The sequence below is a fragment of the Echinops telfairi genome, unplaced genomic scaffold (assembly GCF_000313985.2).
Source record: "Echinops telfairi isolate 266 unplaced genomic scaffold, ASM31398v2 ScPeMD7_7473;HRSCAF=8511, whole genome shotgun sequence".
NCBI lineage: Eukaryota > Metazoa > Chordata > Mammalia > Afrosoricida > Tenrecidae > Echinops > Echinops telfairi.
In genome coordinates, this window is record NW_022111377.1 from 13632446 (window position 1) to 13651841 (window position 19396).

The 19396-nt window shown below is 37.2% G+C and overlaps 1 protein-coding gene across 1 annotated transcript in view; it reads left to right on the forward strand.

Moving 5' to 3' along the window:
* The window catches only part of MALRD1 (MAM and LDL receptor class A domain containing 1), an 819322-nt gene that overhangs the window by 323415 nt on the left and 476511 nt on the right, over nucleotides 1-19396 (forward strand). Inside the window, 1 exon segment of the mRNA XM_013008119.2 lies at nucleotides 1975-2188. Within this exon segment, the coding sequence (XP_012863573.1) occupies nucleotides 1975-2188 (214 nt within the window).

Sequence of the window (19396 nt, forward strand, 5' to 3'; positions counted from 1 at the left end):
ATGCCCCCTCCCCCTCTTCACGTCCGACTCTCATGTACAATCAGCATAACGGGAGTGGAGGAGTAGGCATCTGTCTTGTGGTGGAATGGTCGAGGCGTGGACGGTCAGAGGGGTGACAGCCCACGTCTGGGGAGGTACATGAGAGTCGGTTGTTCAGGAATTTGATGATTTGCCAAAATGAACCAAACCTAAAAACTGCAGCTCACTGAGTCCATTCTATAACTTATGGTGTAATTCAAAGAGTGTACGACTACCCCCTGGGCTTCTGAGACTATCAATCACTATGGGAGTAGAAAGTCATCTTTTCCCCACAGAGCTGCAGGTGATTTCAAAAAGGCTGACCAGACACCAAGCAGCCCACCAACTCACTGTGCTCCCCGGACTCTGCAAAACGGGAAAACGTACTCCGACCAGGATGGTGCCAGTTGAATTTCCAAGCCCTTTTGTTCCTAGTAGATACAAGTTTTCACACCAGATAGTGAATCTTTTAATTCATTCTCTGTAAATAGTAGATTTGTAAAATAAAAGTCTTGCTTAAAATCACATTCAAGGCAGTCTGCATATTAGTTAGGCTATTCCGTCCCTGGTCCATTGTCAGAATTCTGACAATGGGCCTTAATCCATGTGTATTTTCCCTTCAATGTTTTTAACTGAAACAGACTGAATATGAGTCCAAAGGAGGTCAGTTGATATTGCATTCTGAAGTGGGTTGTTGCGGAGGCAAATTGTGTAAAATTTAGCACCCTATAATTTGATTTCCTTATGATCCCTTGACATTTGTCCCAGTTTTTAATATTTTCTGCCTTCTTTTAGATTGAGATTTGATCTGTTTTACTTTGTTAGTTTTAATGTATAAAAATTCTGGATTGTTAAATCTATACGACTGTAACTGGAGGAAGGATTCCTTGGTGGCTATGGCAGGGGGGGATGGGAGGGGAATAAGGAATTTATCATAAGGAGTACAGGAATTACAAAATTGTTTTAAAACTGATGGTGATGATGATTGTACAGTTCTTCTTGATGCAATTGAACCATTGAATTGTATGACATGTGCATTATATGCTAATAAAACTGTCGAAAGACAAATCAGATTCCTTAGGACATACCTATCTACCTAAAAGAGATGAGCTACTAAGCCAGCTCTTGTGACATTCTAATGTTTCAGTGGTTGAAAGTTTGTTAAAGTACACCCATGCGTTTTAGTTTTTACAACTAAACATTGATTGTTTCTTCAGTCTTAGCTTTTCCAGCACTTACCACCTTTAAGCATTATAGATGTAGTTGTGATGAACATAGTGATGATCCAGGGATGTTGTCCATCGTGCTTGTACTGTTACAGCATTGATTAGCCTCAGAGGGTGGAAGTTTCTCACCCTTGAGTAAAACTACAAGACATTCTAGAATCTGTATGCTGAAGTAGCTATGGGCTTTTTACATCATTACTTGGGAAGCTCCAAAGATAGAATCACTTGACTAAATCCTCTTACTATTTTTACCACTGTCTACTTGAAGAAAAACAAAACTTTCAGTATTACATTTGGTGGTTTTAAACCTTCAGATAGTTGGGTGGACGTAGCTGAGAAATGTCAAGAACTGGGAACATGAGAGATGTGCTAACATCTCCTTTCTCTTGGACATTTTTGTCACCTTACTGGCTGGCTCCTGCCTCCACCAGCAGGTCGTAGTGAGGATCTGAGAGCTGATTGAATCAGCAGGGATGGTTGGTGATTTCAGTCACTTTCCTAGAAGCCTAGACAAGGGACAACAGTGATGGCATAACTACAGTCATAGGATTCAAAGATGACAGATTTTAGATGATTGTCCAGTGTACTGGGGCAGATTCATTGTGGGGCTTTTTATCAGAATCAGTGTCGATGTGTTACATTTAGTATTGGCTACAGGTTTTTAGCTACTTGATTGAGAATGCAACTGAAATCCGTTTTTCGCTTTTTTTTTCTCTTCATGAATCTTAAGATTGTCTTCAGGGCAAAACGCGGCATCAGTTACATTGGCGACGTGGCACTGGATGATGTCTCCTTTCAAGATTGCTCGCCCTTACTTAGCCCAGACAGGAAATGTACTGCTCGCGAATTCACGTGCGCTGACAAGCACTGTATCCCCCAGGACAAGCTGTGTGACTTTGTGAGTGATTGTGCTGATAACTCAGATGAAACGGCTTTCATGTGCAGTAAGTAAAAGTGTTCTTGTTCCTGATTCTGGTGTTTATGACTCAGACTCCTGTTTTCTGCCATGTCTGTTGCTGAAACATACCCAGTGTCTATATTTTAGTAGGAGAGGCATTTACAGCAGTTTAACTATTTAATGCATTCTTCTCTCCTTTGTAATATTTAACTTAGGACAATAATTCATTTAAAGCTAGTTCGCTTTGTGTGGGTGAAGTATTTGGAAATTAAATTGGAAAAGAGGTGTCTTCAGAGACAGGCAGAACATTTACAAGTGTTTTTCACATGAAAGACGTTTTTGGGAAAACAACAAGAAAAACATCTACAGAAAACTAATTCACGCAGGGTTTGTGGGACTCTCTGCTTTAATACCTTTCAGAGAGTTTTCGATCTTTCCTATCACTATCAGATATGTGATGTTATTAAAAATACTATTAATATCCAGATAATATGTAAAATAGACCAAGTGATCTGTTCCAGTAGATACATGTCAGATATGCATTTGTGTTGGAGGAAGTCAGCTCATATTGAACAAAATCTACTAAAATATCTTCAAGGTCCCTCGTGGTGTCGTGGGCTTTACATTGAACTGCTAACCATAAGTTCAGAGGTTTGAATCTACCAGTCACCTGGAGGGAGAACACTGAGGTTGTGTGCTGCCATAAAGATATCAGAAAGCTTTGTAAAGTAGATTTTGGTGGCTCTAGTTAGGTGAAAACATGGCACCTCAGCATTTAATCTTCTTTTTGACCCATTTTAAATCTGTCATAGCTTATTAATATTTTTTGCTATCTTTTTTATTGAAGTTTTTCTGTTTTACTTTGTCATTGTTGTTGGGCCCCTATTTGGTTGTTTGTCTTTATTTTGTATGAAATCCAGCAGAGCTAAATCTATAGACACAGTAACTGGATACATGATTCCTAGGGCCATGGGAGGGGAAGCTGGGAGAAGTGAGTCAACAACAATGAATATAAGAAAGAATAAAATCATCTGAAGTTGACTGTGCTGTTGTTTGCACAATTCTTCTTAATATGATTGAGCTATCGAATTATGTATGAATTTTTTAAGAGTCTGGGAATTCCAAAGGAGCAGTTCTACTCTGTCCTAGAGAGTCGTTTCAAGTCAGAATCGACTATATTGCAAGAAATCTGGTTTTAGTTCTCAAAAATAGCCTCAGCTAAGTGGGCTGTATAGGTGTTTCTTTAGGAAAGCTTGTAACATTGTGCAATTCAAGCCAACTGCTGTATCATTCTACAATTTTTTTAAACAAATGAGGTGAATTCGTCTTGTCTAATTCATGCTGTGTCGTTAGACTGACACATTTTTTATAATACCACTTGTAATAATTTCTGAACTAGAAGGCTCAGGATTGTTGCCCCTTGCCTTGCGAAACTAAACCTGGATTGTCAAGAACACTTCTGTATAGTGAGTAATGAGAACACACATTTATAAAGAACATTGAACTTTTCAAAGCCATTTACATTCGATCCTCACGGAAGCCTGGAGAGGTAAGTGGGATAGCTATTAGTAACTCCATCCCACAGATAATCCTACAAACAAAAGTGGTGTTGTCTGAATTCATAAAACTGGGACTGCCAGAGCAGATACTAAAAATCAAGTCCTTGGATTTATGAACCACATTTTCCCCAAGTAAATTTGTATAAAATTGAATCTTAAAAACAGATTATAGTTGTAGAAGTTCTATATTTGTTTCAGAAAGTATGTATTATTCCTTATTATGCTTATTTTTATCCTATATTAACCAAATAAAGCAATATTGGCTAATCTTGGACTCAGTATTAATTAGTGCCCACCTCTAGTTTAAGGATATTTTCTGATACATGTTCACTTATTTTCTGCATCAGATGCTTATAATTTTATGTGAATATTAGAATATATAAGGTGAGTTTAATAGATGTTCATTCTTTTTTTAATTATTGTAACTCTAGCCTGCATTTCTTCCTTAAACATTTCATACAGTATTTTTTTTTAGTGCTAAATTTTCTTTATATTAACGTATTATTGGAAGGTGGTTTTTGGTGAATGGATTTCCAAATCCCTTTAGATTAGGTTTTGGGTGTGACCACTCCAATGAAGAATACTAGGGCAATGAAACTTAATTAGCTTCAAATACTGAATGAGAAAAGGGAAACTAGTTTAGCATAAAACCAACAAACAAAAAAGTGAGATTAACCCTAAGGCAAGTCACAGTGTGACATTATTTCTGATTATATTAGTGCCTGAGATAGTTAAGGTTTATTGTGCCAACCTGGCTGATAAGCACATGTGGGTTTAGTTGAAGGGCGGAGGGATAAATGGCTCGGTGAGCCTCCCCTTTCGAGTTCTCAGGTCTCTTGCTTTCTGATGGTTGGACCAGGGTGCAGCTGTCTTAGCCTGTTCCCTGCTTCAGCTGGCAAGGCTCACTTCCTGCAAGACATTCCCAAGGAGGCCACATGGACCTACCCTGATGCAGCCCTGGGTGCTGGGGCAGCCGTGTAGAGACCCCTGCCAGCGCTGAGATGCTTACATGCTCACTGATTCGGCTTTCCTCCTGCAGTCAGCATCATAGTGTGTGTTTTGTGAGATGGAGGAGGACTTTGTAGATTGGTGTCAGACATATGGACTAATGCTGGATTTATGGCCTTGGACAGCACTGGATTGGGATGTTTTCTGGATCTACACTTACCCTTTATATAAAACTCTCACAAATGAGTGTCTGTGAATTTGTTACCCTAGTTTACCCAGACTAACACAGTGCCTATTTACACAATATTTTTAGTAGGTATAATTTAAAAATCAACTTCATGCAAACTCGCGTAGTTTTAATTATAGAATGACTCGAATCAAATCAGCTATATGAACTATTAAGTGGCGTGACAATGCATATGCTGTAAGCCTTATTGCTCTGTTTAAACTTAGACAGATATCAATGTAGCTATAGATCAATGTAGACCCAAAGCTAACTGTGAGAGGAAAATTAAGATGCTATTATTGTTTTATAATATACATAATGCGTCTACAATGTGGAAGATAACCAAAGAAAGTGGTATGTGTGTTGAGAAAACTGAAAACGTTATGAGAAATAAAAAATTACTCTGAAAAGCAAACATTTACCATATCCATACATTTTAATTACATATTGCACGTTATAATGAAATCTGAAAAGACTTAGAAAACCAAAATGGAAGGGCAGGATCACCATCTCTAAACTGAAAGAGCTGAAGAAAATATTTAACTGTCCATACCGAAAGAAACTTTGTGTAAAATCCACCACTTCTCTGCTGGTTTGCCCTAGTGTGGTGCCTTGCATGTTGCTATGTTGCTTGAAGCCATGTCACCAATATTTCAAATACGAGGTGGGAGAAAAGGTTTTGTTAGCTTTCTCCAGTGGGTCATACTTCAGTTCTTGGCTTCACAGGATGAAATAATTCACACCGAAGCCTGTTTTGTAATCCAAGTGGGTTTTTATGAAAAACGGGACACGTTTCGGGTTTCAGAGTCTCAGAGGGATTCACAACTGGGCACAAGCAACCTCCATTCAGACCTGGGAGGATCCCAGGGCCTGATGGATTGAGGGAGCAAGGGGCTACAGGGTATGGAAGCTAGAGAGCTAGGGAGTCAGACAGGGGACAAGAGAGGCCGTGGGCCCCAAGCAGGCCCAGAGCGGGCTCTGAGGGGTCATGCCTCAGTGGTGCATGTGCGCCTCCTCCCTCCTCCCTGCCATTGTCTGGAGCAGGGTAAGAGTAAGAGAGAGTCTCAGAGCATGCTCCCACCTTTATTCTGGTCCACCCCCTGGCTGGGGAAAGGCGTGGTGGTGAAGGTACTGGTTGACCCCATTGGCTAGGTTAAGCCCTGGGTGATGTCATGAGCCTGGGCCTAGTGTACCTCCCACCTGACTCAGGGACTAGAGTGTGAGCATGCTCACTTTGGGGGTCTTCATAGGTGTCTAATGATTGTCTGATTTCCTTCCAACCTCTTTTATGGAGCCTGTACAGGCCTGGGTGGGAAAACCCCTGTCTCTAAACTAGCGACCTAACAGTTTCAGCAGAACTTCCAGACTAAGAAATAAATGAGATGTTGTTGTTGTTGTTAGATGCAGCTACTCCTGAGTTTTGAGTGCCTTCCAACCTGAGGGACTCATCTTCAGGCACTGTACCTGAGAATGCTCTTTTCAGTGGCTAATTCCTCAGAAGTGGATGTCCTATTTGTTTGTCATAGTCTTTTCTTCTACTGCAAGTTCATCTGCAATTTTATCAACTGCTTACCAACTTACCAAACACTGAAACTATTGAAGAAGAAATTTAAAAATTCTCCCAACTTCTTTAGGCTGAAATGCTTTCAGACATGCAATCCAGATGCACTGATAATTTACTGGCAATTCAAATGAGAGCGTTGGAAACAGAGGAAGGATCATTTGTCAGAAAATATGACTTTGGTGATAGAAACAAAGCTGGAGAGAGCATGATACAGCTGGGCAGGACCAATGATATCTTCAATGCAGACACTGTGTATAGCTACATAAACTGCAACTATAAACAGATGGAATACCCAGGAATCAAACTGACAAGATACCTTGGTTGTATAGTGATTATACATTGGGCTGCAATCCATAAGGCCTGCAGTTCAAAACCACCAGATGCTCTTTGGGAGAAAGATGAGACTTTCTACTCCCATAACGCATTACTATCTCAAAAGTCCTAGGGACAATTCCACCCTGTTCTCTAAGGTCACTATGAGTTGGCATTGACTCGATGACCATGAGTTTGGTGGTATAGCGGTTTACACATTGGACTGATAACCTCAAGATTAACAACTAAAACTAACCAGTTGCTCTGCAGTAGAAATATGAAGCTTCTTGCTCCCATAAAAATGTGCAGCTGGACACCAGAAGGAGCAGCTCTGTGTTGTCCTATAAGTCACTACATATTGGAATTGATTGGATGGCAGTGAGTTTTGCTTTGTTTTTGTTTGTTTGTTTTTGATATTAAGGGATGATAGAGAAGCTCAACATTATCAGCAAAACAAAGTCAGTATCTCACTGTGGAATAGCTCATCAGTTGCTCAGATGTAAATTCAGGTTAACAAAAATGAAAACAAGAGAGCCAAAATATAAACTTTCATATATCCCACTTGAATTCAGAGAACATCTCAGGAACATATTTCTTGTACTGAAAACAAGTGACAGGAGGCAAAAGATCAGACAATTGATGGGATGACATCAAGAACATCACCCATGAAGAAAGCGAATGGTCACCAAAAAAGAGAGAAAATAAACAAAATACTAAAGTGGATGTCAGAAAAGGCTTTGGAACTTGATCTTTAAATTAATGTAGAGAGCCAAAGCTAAATGAAGAAATAAAAAAGTTAAAAAGGTGAAGGAAAAAAAAACTTTAAAGAGCAGTTTTAGGAAACAAATTAAAACATTACAACAAAATGTGCACAGATCTGGAATAAGAAAACCAAATGCCACATATATAAAGCTGAGAGTACCAGAGAAAAATATTAAAGCCTTGAGTGGCAATATTGAAGAATACTACGGGCAAAATAGTGAATGATGCAGGAAGCTACCAAAATAAATGGAAAGAATACACAGAGTCAGTCACTGTACCAGAAAGAATTGGTTGATGTTCAACCATTTCAGGAGACAGCATATGATAAAGAACTTATGGTACTGAAGGAAGAAGTTCAAGCTGCACTGAAGGCATTAGCATAAAAGAAGGCTCCATAACTTGACAGAATACCAACTGAAATGCTTGTTAGAATGATTGTTAGAAGCAGTCACTACTCTCTGCTATGAAATTTGGAAGAGAGCTATCTGCCCAGTTGTCTAGAAGAGATACATATTTGTACCCATGCCCAAGAAAGGTCGTGCAGCTTCTACTTACTGCCATTGATTTGATTCCAACCCATAGTGACCCTAGACAGACTGCTCCTGTGGGGTTCTGAGACTGTAAATCTCTATGGGAGCATCAAGTCTTATCTTTCTCCTATGGGTGATGCAGCAGAATGTGGAAACTGTCAAACAGTAACACTAATATCACATGGATGTAAAATTTTGCTGAACATGATCCAACAATTGTTGTATCAATATATTGACAGGGAGCTGTCAGAAATTGAGGCTGGGTTAAGAAGTAAATGGGGCACTAGGGATATCATTGCTGATATCAGATGGATCCTGGCTGAAAGCAAGAATACCAGGACGATGTTTACTTATTGATTATACAAAGGCATCCCACAGTGTTTATCATAACACACTATGGATATCATTATAAAGAATGGAAATTCTAGAGTATTTAATGGTGCTCCTGCAGAACCTGAACATTAATCAAGAGTAAGGGGATGCTGTATGGTTCAAAATCAGGAAAGTTGCACATCAGAATTATATCTTTTCACTATACTCATTCAATCTGGATACTGAAAATACAATCTGAGAAGCTAGATTATATAAAGAAGTATCCAGCATCAGGTGAAAGAAGACTCATCAACAACTTATGATATTAAGATGACACAAATTGATTGCTGATAGTGAAAACTATTTGAAGCAAGTTACTGATAAGAATAAAAGATTATAGATGTTAGTATGGATTGCTACCCATTGTCAAGAAAATCTAAACCAGGCAACTGGACCAATAGGCAACATCATAATAAATGCAGAAAAGATTGAAGTTGTCAAGAATTTCATTTTCCTTAAATCCACAGTCAAAGATCATATAAGTAGCAGTTAAAACATCAAATAATGCATTGCATTAAGAGTTACAGAGCAAGATTTTGATTTGAGGATTAAAGGGGTGCCCAACCCCAGTCAAGGTATTTTCAATCACTTCATATGCATGTGAAAACGGAACAATGAATAAGAAAGATTAGGGAAGAACTGATATATTTAAACGATAGTGCTGAGCACAAATATTGAAAATTCCATGGAATGCTGGAAAAGCAAACCAATCAGACTTGGAGGAAATACAACCATAGTGCTTTTTAGACGAGTTTGTGTCACATGCTATGAACAACTTATTAGGAGAGGCCAGTCACTGGGATAGAATCTCATGCTTGGTGTGTTAGGCAGGATTCTGCAGAGAAACAAAACCAGAACACTTAACGATTTTATAGATAGATAGATTTATACAGCATGAAAATAACAGCTAATTAGTCCACACAGCAGTACAGTGGACTCAGTTCAACTCACGAGGGCTTCTGGTTCCATGTCAAGGAAGCAGACAGCTGAGTCTTCCCTCAGGCAATGCAGGCAGTTAGCCCACAGGCAGCAAAAAGCAGGGTGGGTCACCAACAGTCAGCAACTCAGGAGCTTAGTGAAGCAGACCAGGATGGGATATCGAATTCAAGCAATGCAAGATGACAGAATCCATCAGCCTCAAGCTGAAGCGATATACACACCAGCAGCATGGTGAAGCAGGTCTCACAGGAACCTCAAGCTCTAGTAACACGATCCATGGGTTGGCTGTCCCACAGGTAGTGTAGCTCACCAGTTGAGGCAGAGAACTAGCTAAAGCAGCCACATGCTGGTCTGATCACCAGAGAGCAAGAAAGAGAGGAGCGGGCTTTGCCAAGCCATTTATCTTTTTGCCTTCCAATCAAACTGTGACCTAATTAATCACACATGTTCTTATTGGCCTGGTTGGCACAATAAACTTACCCATCACACTTTGTCAAACAGAGGATCAGTGAAAATGAGAATGACCTTTAAAGATAGGAATTGATACAGTGGAGTCAACATTGGGTAAAACATAATAATAATTATTCAGACAGAATAATTGTGAGGCTTGAGCCAGACTGATCAACTCTGTTGTAGATAGGGTCACTATCAAGGATGCCAAAACACTACCACACAACAGCTAGCATGTTAGTTGCCAATACATAATTGAGAGTTACTCAAGCTTACTGCCAATAATTTCATTTTAACTGTGATTAGTAAACATATAGGATATTTCAGCAGCATACTTGATCTGCAACTAATGGAATATATCGTACTGCATTTATAAACTGTGCATATCCATCTTTTCAAGCACAAGTGAAAATATTATATTTTTTCAATATTAAAGCAAATTTTCATCATTTTCAGTAGGTTAACATGACACAGAATATGTCATGTGAATTTGGACAGAAATACATTTTAAGGATGTGCTTTAGAAAAACCTATTTCTTAGGAGAAGCACATGTTAAATAACTAATTATCCTCAAACAAATAAGCAGAATCTAACAATAGAAAATCCAATAAAAATCAACGGAAAATATTCAACATGATGTATAACAAAATCTTCAGAATTAAACCAGGACTTAAAGAAAGATATATATCCTTAAAATGATTAAATTAAAACCTAAGAATTTAATAGCTAATATTCCAAGTTAATGAAACAGAGCACAATTGCAAAACAGCGAGGATTTGAAAAGAGTGATTGATACAACCTTCCAAACCTTGTCATGAATAAACAAGAAAGAGGAAATACATATAAAATTAAATTAACATGTATTTATCAAACATTTTTTAATGTGTCGGATATTGGGATACCCAGTATCCATTACTAAATAAAATAGGGAAGATATTTTTCCTCATGAACATATATTCTTGTGGTAAACCAAAATATTATGTATGTATGTATACACACATATACATATATACAACATATATGCAGATATTTATATATATGCATGCACCCATATATGCACCCATATATATACACAACATATATACACACATACACTTTTATACATGTATATACACAATATTTTGGTTTACCACAAGAATATATATTAATAAGAAAATGTATCTTCTCTATCTTGTTTAGCAATGGATGCTTGCTATTTGTATACATAGATGTATATATATATATATGTTAAGTAAAATATATAGTTTTTCAAAAGATGGTAAATACTCTCAGGAAAAATACAGAGAAAGGCATGGAAGATCAACACTGGAAGGAAAGAAAGTGGAACTATTAAGTAGTATAACATGGATAAATCTGAACTGTGTTAGGGGAAGGCTTACATACATTCCCTGCAAAATACATACACCACATGACAGATTTACACAAAAGGACCTTCACGGTTTGATTTACAAAGAAGCATTAATACCTCAGCCTAGTTATTTACACACAGGAGTGGGGGGGTTGGGGGAGGGGGAAGTAAGTAACTGATAAACTGCCTTCTGCAGCTTTAGTCAGGGAACAGGAGACGAGTGCTTATCTCAGCCAGAGGCAGGCCAGCCATTGCTACATCAGCTCCATGCTGAGCCAACAGCAATCTCCCATGGGCCATGAACCATGGAAGGTGGCAGTTCTGTTCCGTTTGCCTAAGGAGCAAACGACTTTTCCCCACAACTTAGTATTATTAGCCTTATGAAGTAAATTCAAAATAACTTGTATTTAAGTGCATTTATTTCCTATTGGGTGGAAAATTTCTCTGATATTAATCAAATGAGTATACAATTTAATATTTCTGGAAAATTATCTAAACATTGTTTCTTAAATTTTCATCCATAGACAAACAGCATTAGCATTTGCATTGTTAGAAATGCAAAATTTCATGTCCATTCCCGAAGCAGACTTACTAAATTTTAATATGATTCTTAAATGATTTATAAGGGCATTAAAATTTGAGAAGCATTCAATTCATTCAAACAATACACATTTTAGAGAAACTTTCTGCTGTAAAAAGAGAGCTATTTTTTAATTCTTTGTTATTTTATCAGCATACCTGGAAAGATGATTTTAATCATTGGCGATAGTTAATCATCTTTATTATTTTAGTCTTCACATTTTAAAAACATGTCTGTATATGACAGGGCTTCAAGAAGTTCATGGAAATTTTCTATGTCTTTTAATTCCATTTTTCCATGAAATTTTTGAAGCACCCTAATATATTTTCTTGATGAGGTTGGTTGATTGAATTATATTCATATAATATTTATGAGTTACAGATATGTATTTGTTTGCACAATGCAATTTGTTGGAGATGTTAACACCTTTTAAAAAATTCATTTATCCACTCAGCAAATGTTTCTTGAGCATCTACTCTGAACTACATTTTGTTCTATTACACAGGATAATACAGTGGATAATACCATCAGAATTCCCGCACTTGCAGCACATCCCTTCTATATGGATACTGGTGATAATTTAAACACAGAAATAAAATAAGTAAAATCCTGCAATGTAAATATTTTCTGGTAATAAGTTTCTGGAAAAAAATAAAATGGAGCAGTGGGACAGAAAATTTTGAGAGGATCTCTCTGACAGAGAAATCCTCATTGAGACTATAATTTAAATGAAGATTTAAAAAGAGCCTACTCCATGTTGTATATTAGAAGGAGCTAAATTAAAATGAAAGAAACGATAACACAAAGCATAATTAGTCAATTCAGCATAAACGGAGTCAATAAAACAACAAAACCCCACTGTTGTGGAGTAGATTCTGATTCTCATCCACCATACATACCCTTGTTGTAAATTAAAAAAAACACCTTACGCTATAATTAGCATATCATACCATTCAATATTTTAATCATATAAAGAAAAAAAGGTCACTATTATGGAGTTGATATTGACTCACCTTGATATCACCTTATAGGACAGGGTTATCGACCTTATAGGACCTGATATCAACCTTTTAAGAGAGGGTTGGACTGTTTCTGGGAGTTCCCAAGACTGCAATTCTTTAGAGAGTAGAAAGCCCCTTCTTATCCTGCCAATCGGATGGTGGTTTTGAACTGCTGACTTTGCAGTTAGCAATCCAATGGGTAAGCACTATGCCAGTAGGGCTCCTCTTCATATCAAGAAGGACTAGGCAATCACTGCCAAGATCAACTTTGAAACCTTTTCTTCTTCCTTGTAAACATTTCTGTTGCCTCCCCTTCTGTGTCCCCAGGTAATCATCATACCAGCTACTGCTTTGGTAATTCCATGTATCCAAGTTTCCCTATACAGATAATTATACAAAAAAAGGCAACCATGACCATATATTTTGTAGGCTTGTGTTTCTCCTATGGAGCTACTGGTGGATTTGAACCACAAATGTTACTATTAGCAGTCCCATGTCTAATCTGTGAAGCCACCAAACTCGTTTCCAGTAAGTTGAAGCTGACACAGTGGCTCTGTAGGACAGAGTAGTACTGCCCTCTTTGGGTTTCACAGGCAGTGAGTGAATCCTTATGGGACCAGACAGCCTTAGCTTTATTTGAAGAGCAGACTCAAACACAAACTCAGTGCCATTGAGTTGATTCAGACTATTCAGACTTACAGTAACCCAATAAGACAGAGAGCAGCCCCTGTGGGTTTCTTAGATGGTAAATCCTTCAGGGAGTAGAAAGCCTCATTTATCTTCTGAGGACCGGCTGGTGGGCCCAAACTGCTGACCTTTTGGTTAGAAGCCCAACACATAACCCACTACTTCACCAGGGTACCACCAGGGTACTTTACCAGAACACTACGGCTCCTTAATTGAGACACAGTCTTTTCTATAATGTAATAGTATCAGTAACAGTATTATATATATTTATATATACATATATATTTCCCATAAACTCATTACTGTAATTTTAATGCATACTACATTTGTTTGTTTGCTTTTAGACGGACTTGTTTACTACTGCCCTGACTTCCCTTTCTCATTTGTTTCAGCATATGTCTTTCATTTTCTAGTAAAGACATGATTTTTAAGGGAGAATCATCTCTGGTTTGATACTATCTTTGGTTTGATACTATGATGTGTCTATTAGTTTTTGTGCTTACAGCAAGATTATATGCTACCTCTCAACCACATTTAGTTCAACGCTCCATCTGAAATGTTTGCCAAATCAAAATGTTCTCATAGTTGTGGTAAAGATGGATGTAAAAGTGTAGTGTGCCACAATAAACGGGCAACATTGCACTAGGGTGCATCTTCCTGGGAGCTGGAAAACACTGAGATAAGTAGTGGTCTCATCCAGTAATCATACATTGTCTACTCAAAGCGAGCATTGGTGTATTTAATACTTGCATTCCTAATGTCTTATTACCTCATTTCCTTTTCATTTATTTACTTCGTCAACATTGACTTCCTCCAATAGCTGTGGTCCTGAGGCAAAACAAAATCACAAACAAAAACAAATGTGAGGTAGGCCAGCAAGATTTCAGAAGTCCTAGTTTAGTATAAAAGAGATCAGTACATAGTCATTTATATTTTGAGTGTTTCAAAACAAGCAAAGCACTTCTGTGTGTGTGTGTGTGTGTGTGTGGAGGTATCTGAGATAATTTAGACACATATAAATCCTAATCTGCAGGGGGGCTTTCGTGAAAGTAACACATGGTTTATTAACCATGGACTATGAATAGATTTTGTTTTCTTTGGGAGATTACGTTGAAAAGTAGGTCAGGTGACATCGTGTTAATAAGTCAGGCTTTCTGTGGACGATCAGCTGTCCTGAGCTTCAGGGATGCATTAGTACAAGCAGCAGCTGAGTGACAGAGGTTCAGAAAGTTTGCCCTGTCTCTCCAAAAGTTATCTACTGTACCCCTGCTTCCACTAAATCCATGTTTTAATCGACTTAGATATTTTCTGAGTCATCAGTAGAAAAGGGTGTATGCATGTGGCTTCTCTGGATCAGTTATAAAAAAAAGTAATTTTTCTAAATGTTTAATCTGAAACATGCATTGGAAGTTTTCAAAAGGTTGGTATTTAATGTAGGGCTTTTCTCAATTTCCCAAGTCCCAGCTCCTTTTTTTTGTATATAAAAAAATATATCCTTATAGATCTATTGTTCTGTAAAACAGTTTAGAAAATGTTGAGAATGTTATGACTTCTTACACTGATTAAGAAAATGCTTATTTCAGAAGTTTCCAGTGAAGTCATCAATTGATCATTGGCAACTGATATTACTTTTTAAACCTTTTTGTTTTAAAATAAGTATCAATTCATAGGAAACAATAAAGATCATACAGAGCACCTCTGTACCTTTCCAGTAGTTTCCATCAGTGGCTATACCTTACATAGGACAGCACCCAAACCAGGGGCCTGACATTAGTTCCATGTTCATAGAGTTCTGTGTCTTTTTATTACACACTTATACTGGTGCATCTGTCACTTCAGTCAGACACATAAATGCATATTCTGTCATCGCACATCCTCCTTTTGCTACTCTTTTATAACACACTTGCTCATTTCCCTAATCAGAAAACCAATCACTGATTCTCCATCTCTGTAGTTTTAGGCATTTTGAGAGTTATGTCTATAGAAGCAGGTATTATGTGGCTAGTTCGCTTCCTCTCAGCATAATGTACCAGAGATCCATTCATTTTGTTGTGTGAGTAAGTGAGTGTTCGTTTTTATTGTTGAGCAGCATTTGATAGTACGGCTGGATAACCATGAAACCATTTTCTGGAGTTGCTGTTCTATGTTTTAGTGCCAGTAACATTGGATGCGAGATCCCCTTTATCCACATCCTTATTACTGTTTGGCATTGCCATCATATTTATTTATTTGCTTTGCTGTGATTTTATGTGTGGAGTAATATCTTGTTACTATCTTCCCTGACAGCTAGTGACACCAAACACCTCTTCATGTGCTTGTCTTCCATCCTCTTTGGTGCTGCTAGTTCTGATTGACTAGAGAAACAAATCCAGAGAGACTCATGTGTGTAAGACAGAATTTTATATCAAAGAGTGATTGCATATTGAGAAAACATCTCAGTCCTGACCAGATCAAGTCCATAAGTCCGATATTAGCCCGTATGTCCGATGCCAGTCTTTAAATTTCTCTTCAGACTCACATAGCACATACAATGACGCCAAATGCTGGATGATCATAGACCAGTGGATGGAAAGTTTGTGGATCCAGTGGCGATGGAAGCATCTCAGCGATGGCGTGGGTCTCCACGTGACTGCTCCAGCTCCAGGGCTCCGGCTCCCTCAATGTAGATCTGTGTGGCTTGTCAATAGGAATGTCTCACAGGTGAGCGTGTGACCTGCCTCCAGGGAGGAAGACAGGAGTTTCTAGAATCCTTAGGAAAAAACCACGCCTACACAGGGGCTTGATTGGCTATGACCTGATTGGTAGACTAGACTCCACCCCTTTGATCCTGTTGACCAGAGATTAAGTAACTGCCACAGATGTAATGGCTCCTCATATCTTTTGTCCACTTTCTTTTTTTTTTTAAACATGAGTTTTGAGGGTGTAGTCACTAAGTGCCTAACTGTTAACTGAAAGAAAGATGGTTTAAACATACCAGCAGCTTTGTTGGGAAAATATATAGCAGTCTGTTTCTTTAAAGATTTACAGCCTTGGAAACTGCATGGGAAAAGTTCCATTCTGTTCTACAGGGTCAAGAAGAATTAGAATTGACCAGTGGACACCATGTTTTAGGTTTTGTCAGCTGTGCAGGTGGTAAATAATTTCTCCTATGTTTTTGTCCGTGTTTTAAATGTGTTGTAAAAGATCCCCCTAATAGAATATTTTGCAGAGCAAAGTTTTCTAATTTGATGAATTAAAATCTATTGGACTGGCCCCAGATTTTCTACTCTGTTTGCTTACAAGAGTGTTTCGGTTCTACAGCATACATTTAACTTTGTGGTTCATTTTATTAACATTCATTTGAAGAAGAGCATTCAAAGTTGATTTTTTCCTATGGCTATATAATTGCTTCATTGACTATATATATACACATATGTATAGTTTTTACATGTTTATAAAAAATATTTGGTAGTACTTTGGGGGAACTATTTATGAATGTTCTAGTCTCCTTTGTAGACCTACATGACTCCACCATCACCAATACTAAGGTTTTGATTAAGTGTTGAAATGGGATAGAGTGATTTCTCTCAATTGATTTTCCTTTTCCAAAATGGTTTTAGTTATCTTAGTTTCTTTGATTTTTGAAATCAATTTAAAAAGTCTTGCCAGTACGCATAAGAAGTTTTACTATAATTTTGATAACAATTCTATGGAACATGTATGTCCAAACCAAGCCTCCAAACTCATTGCCATTAAATGGAGTCCAACTCATAGTGACTCTTTACGACAGGGTAGAACTGCCCCATGTGGGTTTCCAAGACTGTAATGGTGTATGTCTCATCTTTCTTCCTGGCAACAGATAGTGGTCTTGAACTGCTGACCTTAAGGTTAGCAGGCCAACAAGTAACTCACTATGCCATTCGGGCTCTAGAACTTTATGTCAATTGAGGGATAATTGATTTTTCAATATGTTGTGTTTTCTATCCATTGGAAGACATGCTATGTCTCTCCATTATTTTGAGCTTTGGTTGGCTTCATCAGCATTTTCCAGTTTCCAGCATACAAGACATGTTATGTTTTATTAAATGTGTATCTCAGTTTTTAATTTTTCAAAGTGATTATTCATTGCATTATATTTTCATTTTGGTTTCCAGGCATTCATTGTTAATACAGAAATGCAGTTATAAAATAATTTTTATATACTGTCCTATGATGTTGCTGGATTATTTATTAGTTGTCAGATAATTTTGGTATATTCTTTGGAAATTTTATGTCAATAATCATGTTATCTGCCAGCAGAGACTTGTTTTAAGTGTTTATTTTTGCTTTAAACATTTTGTGGAGTTCTCCAGTGAAACCATGTGGGCTTAAAAATGCATTATATTGGACGAATTTCTCTTTCTTCAAAGTATTGATCCATTTCGTCTGTTATCAAACGTATGCGTGTTGACTTCTCTGTAGTTCTCTCTCAGAGTTGTAGTTCTGTCCTTAGTGTCTGTAGTGATGTCCTCTGGTTCATTCCTAATATATAAAATTTGTATTTTTCTTTTTTAATATTTGATAATTGCATTTGATTGATTAGACCATTTAATTAAACAAGGAAGATACTTATATAAATAGATACAGCTTTATATTACATTTATAAGTATATAAATTATAAATATTTTTTCACAATATAATGCCAAGTTTAAATAATTAGTATTCTAGAATCAAAGAATCATAGACCTGAAAAGGATAAAAAGAAAATAGAAATCTGTTCAACCAGTTAAAATATGGATGTAACATTCAGGTTTCAATGAAGGAGTATGCTTTGCAATCAATCTCAAATGTTATACAGTATCTCCTTTTTAATACTACACTCTACTATAATAGTAAAGTAAATCTTTGAGGGTGTGTATTTTCCCATTGAACCAGCTGAATTAAACTGGTAAATAAAAACATAATTGGATTTTTTTTTACAGGAACCAAAATTAGTCACTAAAATTTAAGGAATTACTTTAGATTTTAATCACAGCAAGAGAACTATTTACTTTCCCTTTATCTCCAGGTACTTTTGTCTTGAGATAAGCCACTCCATGATAGAAAAGGACAAAGAGCTTTATGCATATTTTAGTTCTGAGAGGATTTGAGGACTGTTCTTCGTGGTTGAAAGACAGAGATAAGTTGTAAGGGATGCAGTCAGTAATATCATGTAAGAGATGCAAGTACAGGAAGGTTAATTTATTGGTTTGTTTGGGTGCTAGTGTTGTGATTGTTTTGCATTTCATTGATTAGAGAGTCATAGGGTTAGGCAGAAGGGTGAGAACTGTTTCTACCTCATTACAAAAGGTTACATTAATTACAATCTACCATGAACTTAAAATTGGACTGTGAGGAGTGCAACACCTCCAGATATTCATCTAAGAAGGGATCTAATGTTGAATAATCCACAGAAAAGCCATATAACAGCTCTGGGATATTGTCTAATATTTAAAGTAGTAGAAGATAAACAAAAATATGAGAACACCAACGGGATATATCTCGTTTGAAATGTATTGATTACAATCACCAGAAAAATCAAAAGCTATGCTAGGCATCCAGAATATTATGTCAATGATATTATGGCTGTGTGAAACCTCATTAGAAGGCCATAAGGGAGAAGAGAAAATGAAAAAATAGCATGATTTGGATAAAAGAAAGAAGCTAAACAGAAGAACAAATATAGTCCATAAATAATTTTTAAGAAAAGACATTTAAAAGACAGAGTAAAGAGAATAAAACTGAAGATTTCTCTCAGAATCCAAGAAAGTTCACTAGGATGAACTTTTTTTTATTTGAAGTAGGAGATACAGCAGAAAATGGAAATAAAATATATACATAAGTGATAATAAGAAGACAAAAACCACAATATAGTCTATGAAAAAAGATACTTTTCATGGATAAAGATATTTGGGTAGTTAGTTTATTGTGCCAACCTGGCCGATAAAAACATGTGGGGTTAATTGAAGGGCGGAGGG